Source organism: Heliconius melpomene, chromosome 3 (assembly GCF_056956725.1).
Source record: "Heliconius melpomene rosina isolate 202511_hmr_F chromosome 3, ASM5695672v1, whole genome shotgun sequence".
Taxonomy (NCBI): domain Eukaryota; kingdom Metazoa; phylum Arthropoda; class Insecta; order Lepidoptera; family Nymphalidae; genus Heliconius; species Heliconius melpomene.
In genome coordinates, this window is record NC_140391.1 from 8,807,602 (window position 1) to 8,815,778 (window position 8,177).

General features: G+C 31.1%; 1 protein-coding gene across 1 annotated transcript; it reads left to right on the plus strand.

Moving 5' to 3' along the window:
• Positions 1-583: 583 nt before the first annotated feature.
• Positions 584-7,164, plus strand: LOC146540080 (scolexin B-like). Its single transcript, XM_085207641.1, has 6 exons — positions 584-742; positions 1,644-1,809; positions 4,987-5,140; positions 5,425-5,577; positions 5,805-5,942; positions 6,159-7,164. The coding sequence occupies exons 1-6, from the start codon at positions 589-591 to the stop codon at positions 6,312-6,314; spliced, it is 921 nt and encodes a 306-aa protein (XP_085063767.1). The 5' UTR covers positions 584-588; the 3' UTR covers positions 6,315-7,164.
• Positions 7,165-8,177: the final 1,013 nt, after the last annotated feature.

The window sequence follows — 8,177 nt, forward strand, 5'->3', positions numbered from 1 at the left end:
GGCGATCTCATCCGACTTTGCCTAAGTTTCAAGCATATATATAAGGCCGTCGTGGCGCAGCGGCTCAATGGTGTGACTGTAACGCGACGGTTATGGGTTCGATACTATTCCATATTATTTCCACATCTATCTTCTGCAATTGCGATTGTAGATCGTAGAAACCTAAACTCCTATATTCTCTAAAAGTTTGGATATGCGTTGAATGATGATAAAATATATCATTTTTTTTATTTTATATATACCAGTTTATACACTTTATGATTTAAAAAATATTTTTATGAGAGCGAAACGCCCTTGCTTTCGTCACTTAACAACCCCATCGCTTCGCTCGACAACCCCCGGTCGCTTCGGTAATGATAAAAAAAACTGTCGATATTGAAAAAGGGCAACAATGTTTTTTTTCTTTTTTTGTATTATAATACTTTTTTTGTATTATATTATAAATACTTTCTTACTTTCTAAGAACATCGTTTGAGTAATTATAAAAAATAATACTAATTATGGAAATATATATAGGGTATAAAATATATATAATAATAATAATAATATATATATGCTGAGAATACACAAGTTTATACCTAACATATAATGACGAGAAGTATAAATGTAGGAACGTCGATTCTACCAAGAAAAGTCATCATGACTCCGTCGATGAGTACGGACGTGCTCGCTTTGTTCGCGCTTGTAGTGTTTACATCTGTGCAGGCGGGCGTACGCCACGATATTACCCCCATTTATAGTTGTAAGTTTTAAAAATAAATTATATATCTATAATATATTTAATAATATTGCGAATATGTATGTGGATTGAGTAGAAGGTATATGTAAGTTTTGAGTTTATTTGATAGTCTGAAGTTTTTTTTTTCTTATAGTATATGTTAAAATATAAATATAAAATTATATCTAAATTTTATTATATTCACTTAATGTTGAAAAAAATTTATATTTTCTATTTGATATAATTATTTGTGTTATTATATGCGTTTTTATGTTTTCTCAACCTACCAATGTCGTTATAGTTTCAATTTTAAAACGAGTTCTTATAGCCGGTTAACATGATGTGTAACATCTGAACGAACATGTGGACTTTTAAGTATCTCATAAGGAAACAAACAACTCTTTGTCTTGTTTCATTAGTCATATGTATTTCTCAACATGCATGTACTTTGTCGTAATGAATACATATCATTTACTTATACGTGATAGGAATTAATATCAGTTCTGATATCGCGCTTGACCGCGACCTATCTGTGTATTGACCAGAGATAATAACTATACTATGTCTTTATATATATTTAGTTTATATAAAGACAACTTAAGTCCAATTGCGTTGTGACAAAGGAATATTTATATGAATAACTTAAAAAATGTACGAGTACTCGTATTTTGTATGCGGGCGATAATGAACGCTAAAAAGAAGCGTTTTAACCTGTGTTATTTATTTGCCTGGTGATATAACCTGATATTGTACCTTTAAAACCAGTTTTCGTATAGGAAAACATAAGTTGTATACATTTGCCGTCAAACCGGAATAAAAGATTTGTTCGTTTATTTTATTTTTTATGCTAAAATGCAGCTTGTAGGGTAGACAGAGAAGACGCACTACAGTACTTACGTTAATTATTTTTGTTGTATTTTTACAGATCGAAGAGTACATAATATAAATACAAATGATATACCTTTCACGAAGAATAAAGATGTGAGCACACCAAAGCCAGTTAATGAAATATATCCTTCTGCGGTGCTGTTCGGCAGAACTTGCGGAGGCACCATCATCAGTCCCAAATGGATTCTCAGTGCAGGTCATTGGTAAGTGTATTAAGTTAATTATTTTATAATTATAACAAAAAAATAAGAATTCTTCGTTACTTTTAAAATAATAGATTATTTATGCAAATTCTTAAGATTTCTGATTTAAGTAGTATAAATGATCCTTTTCCCTTGACCTAGTGACCGATAACGGGTCGTGAGGTGATTAGCCTCGCAATAAACAATGGTATAGCTGATACCATGAAAAATAGGGTGAGTTACCTACAGTTAACTGAAATACCTACTAACTGAGCTGGAAAATTATAATATTTTTTTCGATCAATTATATTTATTTATTACGATAAATTTAGTTTTATTTGAAAATTATTTACAAAATAAAAACTAAAGAAATTAAAAAGAACACAAATATGAATACTACAATATATAGAGTATATTGCATGTTATCAATAGTAATATTAAAACATACCCAGAATTGATTAAATCTAAATTGATTTTGTATGTGAAATGAAACGAGTATAACCTATATAGAAAATTTCACAGCTTACAGTCACAATTGAAAATTATTAAGTAATATTTCTCTTCCCTAAATGAATATTAACTGTTTAAAAAAGAAATTAAAAGTAACATAACATATTATTATCACCAATATCAAAGTAAAAGAACATAAAAAAGTGGTATAAGAAGTGGTATTGGGTAAACCCAAAAAAAAAACTTAACGTAAAAAATACTAAGGTTCACCAGGTTGCTCAAAAATATAAAAAAAACGTTACGAATGACATTACTGCGTTATAATACACTATGAAGATAAACGTCTGGGTTTTCCCTGTTCGCTCGACTCAATTAATTCGATACTAACAAATGGCTGGTATTTAATTACTTTACACGTATTTCTTATATAAAACCCGTTTTCTTGAGGATGTTATGATAAAACGATCAATTTTACAATTTATTACTTTAATTGTAGATAAATAGTAAATTATAATAAATTATTAGATTATTTTCTTTTTTCCTGCATCACCTGCATGTAGCAGAGTAGGCAAATGGAGCTTAGTGTTAAGACACTATTCTCCGCCCATTCCGGCGAATTCTAAAGGCATTGCGTATTGAATGACGCAAGTTAATGCCGCGCTTTGAAACCAGAGCGAAGAAATGAAAATATGAAATATTTTATTTCTTCGAGTGGGAATCGAACATATAACCTCTCACGTTTACAGGCATACGCTTGTACCCCTGCACCACGACCCACGACTGGTCTCAATAGGTTGTCTAATGCAATATTCTAAGGGTACCTAAATGAAGCTATATTTAAATCAAAACATATAAAAGAACTAGCCCATAGTTATTGGGTAGCGGTGATTGAAAAATGTTAATTTCAAGATATTCACAGTCCGTTAGTTATTACAGACCCATTCACGAAACGTATTGATACGTGTAATAAATGAAATATTCGTTCGAGCGTAACCCGAATGTTACCAGGTTCAACGACCATAAAGGACCCTACAAACTTAACTTGGCTCTAGTTTTGCTTATAAATTTTTAAATTAGCTGCTCCTTAATATTTATAAAGTAATTTTCTATAGGCAATCAAATATCTTTAATATATTTCTATATTACAGTACGTAGAGGGAGCCTAGTGTTAAGAAATTATATATCCCAAATATATTATGTCTTAATTCTAGGCACCCTCTTTGGAGGCTTTGTAGCGGCAAAGCGAAGAAATGAAAATATTAAATATTTCATTTTTGCAAATGGAAATCGAATCCACAACCTGACGTGTCCAGTCACACGCTTATGCGGCACGACTGGCCTCAATATCTATATTTAAATGAAAATATAGAAAATGGCAACAACATTCTGATTCAAAACCTGCCTTCGTGAGAAATAATATTTTTGCTTATGATTCATTCGGGTTTATCCGCACACGCCACACGGCACAGGTATATACGGCATTTAAATATCAATTTGCAACGTTTCAATCTACCCAGTGCTAACCCGCGCTTCAAGGTCTACCGGTATTATTAATAATATGGTACAATAAAAATAAACATATAAATAATAACGATACAATTTATAACAAGATAACTGTTGGTTGTTTAAATTATTAATATTATTAGATATTTATATTATAAAATGAATTGATTATATATTATTTTGTTTAGATTTATAAAGAGCAGGTGTTATAGGTGTAGAGTATATATATATATATACTAGCGGCCCGCTCGCGGTTATACCCGCGTGAACTATGTTATTATCTATATCTATATATATATATAAAAGGACTTGTCCTCACTGACTGAGGTAAGACGCACAGCCGTAACCGCTGATGATAGAAACGTTAAATTTGGACAGATGTTTACTTTTGTAATCTGGACATCCACTAAGAAGGGATTTTGAAAAATTTTAACCCTAAAGGGGTGAGACAGGGGTTGAAAGTTTGTATGGAAAAAAATTTAAATCGGCACCGATTTTTATAAAATTTGAAATTTAGATTTTTAAAAGTATTTAATTGAACACGTGTTTCATCGTTTTCTAGAATTCTCCCTCTAAGGGTGCAAATAAGGGGTTGAAAGTTTGTATGGAAAAATCCTTTAAACGCCACCGATTATTATAAAATTTTAAATTTAGTTTCTTAAAAATATTTAATTGAACATGTGTTTCATGGTTTTCTAGAATTCACCCCCTAAGGGTGTAAATAAGGGGATGAAAGTTTGTATGGAAAGTTCTTTAAATCGCCACCGATTTTTATAAAATTTGAAATTTAGACTCTTAAAAATATTTCATTGAAGACATGTTTCATGGGTTGTTAAAATTCACCCTTAAATACGCAAGCGAAGCTGCGCGCATCCGCTAGTTTATATATATTTCTGTCTCCATGACTACGTCCTAGTAACGTCTATGCAAAATTTGAGACTCCCAGCATTTGTAGTAACAAAGTTTCATACAAACTTTCGACCCCAAAAACAACCCCTTAGAAGTCGAATATTGCAAATTCCCGTCTTAGCGAGCACCTAAGTCCTATAAGTAACTCCTATGCAAAATTTGAGATTTCTAGCACTTGTAGTTTCTGAGATTTCGTGATGAGTGAGTGACCTTTCGATTTTATATATATAGATATATATATAGTAGACAGACATTTATATAGTTATCTATAGTTTTAAGATAAAATTCACATAATTCTGAATATCTTTTTTAATTTATTTATTTCTTCCTTTCCAGCACGTTGTTCACGGGCGGACGGGAGATCCTCGCGGGTACCAACAACACGGAGGACGGTACCGGCGTGAGGCGGAAGGTCAAGCGTCTGATCATCCACCCTCGTTTCTCAGTGGGACCGTACTGGCTTGATGCAACACAATTTAATATTAAGCAGGTAAATTTAATATTTATTTTTGTTACATTAACTTATACTTATTCGTTTAAAAAATAGTTATTGATGGATGAAAATATTTGAAAAAGTGACTAAAGACCCATACGTTTCTTTACTAATATAACACATACTATTTACATATAGATTTTATTTAAGGACTTTGGATTAGCATATATAATACAATTGTGTGACGTATCTATTGTTGTTAAACATACCTTCAAAACATCTGGCGAAAGGTCACTTCGAGGCTGACACTTGTTTATTTACATGACCTGGTTTCTCCTCAGGTTGGAGCAAGATTTGATTTTCTCCTTGCTGAGTTAGAAGAACCTTTACCTTTGAATGGTGTGACAATGGCGGCGGCGCAACTTGAGACTCGGGAGAGACTACCCAAAGGTGAAGCGGTCGGCTATGGAGGCTTCGGCGCAGAAAGACACGGTGTACGTATCCATGTATTTTTCTTTTTTGTATTTCTTAATTACTTTTAAATATTTAATTAATTGTAATCATAACAATTGTATATTGTAATTCTACACACACTTATGAAAGTTTGGTTTTTTTTTTCATAATTTATATATTGCATAATTGAAAGTAATTTTTATTAGCAAACAAAATATGTATCAATTAGTAATACAACAATTACTCATTATCTCTTTTATAATTCTAGGAAACAATGCGAGAAGATATGCATGGCATGGACCTAGAAATATTAGATAACTCAGAATGTTCCTCACTCGAGGAGTTCGACGCCCAAGACATGGTGTGTACAAGAGGAAGAGCACCTCGCTTTGACTCCGCCTGTAATGTAAGTTACTTTCTTCTTTAAATTTCTACAACTATTCTTGAAATATATATATTTTTTTAATATTAAAAGACACTGTCGCATTCTAGAAAATAAAGTAACACTTTAAATACTATGAAATAAATATCCTTCACATTTACCTTTACACTCATTTCATTTAAAAAAATATATACTTAGGTACCTATATAAAATTAATTCTTACTTTATCCATTCTTTCAGGGTGACAGTGGCAGTGGACTTATTAGCAATGGGGTGATTGTCGGTGTCGCCTCTTGGGTGGAAAACGACGCATTCGAATGCAAAAACGGTGCAAGAGTCATATTCTCAAGAGTATCGACTGCACGAGATTGGATTCGCAGAGTGACTGGTATATGAGACGAAAACTACTACATGTTTTATATTAAAAAAATACAGCAATAAATATATATTGCAACAACATTGCTAGTTGACCGTTGTAAATATGAAATTGAGGAAAAATATAAGGAAAATGTATGTAATAACTAAAAAAAAAGATATATAAAAATTATATGCATTATAGAGATTATCAAAGGTCGCAGGTCGATCGATGATTTCTGGTTTTAAAAAAATTAGAGTTAAACTTATAAAAGACAATCATTTATTAAGGAACTATGCTATATATTATAATATTATATAAATAAAGCATATTCCCTTACTAAATAATCATACTAGTCATATTTCAATGTTTCCAAAAGTAATAGCTAGTTACGTATCAACTTCGTACTATATGTTTGTATATCACATATTATAGTTTTAAGTGCTATACGTAATAATTATATACGATAGTTCAAAAGTCAACAAATGCCATAGGGACCCTAAATCTCTCTTATATGTTACATTTTGTTATTTAATTTTAACTTTTTCTGAAGTGAGTTGTACTTTTATTGGTAACAATAAGTTTTTATAGTAATAAGAATAAAAAATAAAATTGTCTTCTCTCGTAGTAATCTTGTAAGATTGAATAATTCTCTGTATTTTATTTTATTTTAAAATATCTTTAAATTTTATCTCTTTTAATATATATCTCACTCTCTTGCTATAATGTACAGCACATAAGATTACTACGGGAGGCTTCGTTTTAGTTACTAAACCCTTTTTTGTACAAAAATACGGCTGTCGAGGATAGTGTTACAATTCTCTTGGATTTATTTGATATATGATTTTAGATAGGTAGGTAATAAATTTTAATAAAATGTAAATAAACAAATATGTCTTTTTCATGTCCTATCAATAATACCTAACTGATGACACCATTCTCGCAAAGATGGTGTCCAAATTCAAAAAGTATTATTACTTACTTTATTTTCTTAATATTTAAAAGTAAATAAATTACTTGACAGATTTGTCACTATTTATAAAATTTAAAATAATTGTGCTTGAAATTTTAGTATAAATTCCAAGTTTACTTTTAGATTATATTTTAACGTTTTATTATATGCCTGCTATTTTGTATTCTAATAATATAGATTTAATATTCTATTAAAGATTGAAAGTTTTAGAGCACATTCGACCACCGATACGCGTAATTTAACAACATATTTCTCTGATATGCAGCGATATTGGGCAGTAACGTGCCGTCGATAAGTATAACAAAATTATCGCGTTATACCTTATTGAAATAGTTATTTATCTACAGACATTATTTTTTATATTAATTCGCGTCTGCACTTCATCCTGTTTAGCCAACAGACTGTTATATATTCCAAAATATTAAAAAAATCAGCTACACGCCGAGTCCCGCACACAGGAGGACAGCAGAAGGAACCTATTGTTTAGACATTTCGTTCCCTATTTTCCGTCGATTGTGGATGATTTGCGCGCCGAATGGCAGACCACAACACCGCGCTTTGCCCGGCACCAGAACGATGAAATGAAAATATAAATTTAAATAAATATTCAATTTCCTCGAGTGTAAATCAAACACAACGTATTTACAGTCACACACTGGCCTCGAAATATATAAAATATGAGTATAATTATGTGATTCAAATGTATTTACCCGCATCTTTCCTAGTAATATTATCAAGAATTTACCTCGATATATTGCCTAACGGTGTTTCAACTAAATAACATCCTTACTGTGACAAAACCGCAGTACTCGCTAATTAGTAACAAGCTTAATTGAATTCCTAATCTATGGGAATTTATATTTCGCATACTTCCTTATTATGTTTATATTTAAATTATTTTCGTTTCTCCGTCCCGGTAGAGCGTCTTTAC

Excerpts from the sequence above, each read along its gene's own strand:
- LOC146540080 (XM_085207641.1), top strand. The coding sequence starts at position 589 with ATGACGAGAAGTATAAATGTAGGAACGTCGATTCTACCAAGAAAAGTC. Across the intron at positions 5,578-5,804 it reads TCGGCGCAGAAAGACACGGT|GAAACAATGCGAGAAGATAT; the intron begins GTACGTATCCAT and ends TTATAATTCTAG. Across the intron at positions 5,943-6,158 it reads GCTTTGACTCCGCCTGTAAT|GGTGACAGTGGCAGTGGACT; the intron begins GTAAGTTACTTT and ends CCATTCTTTCAG.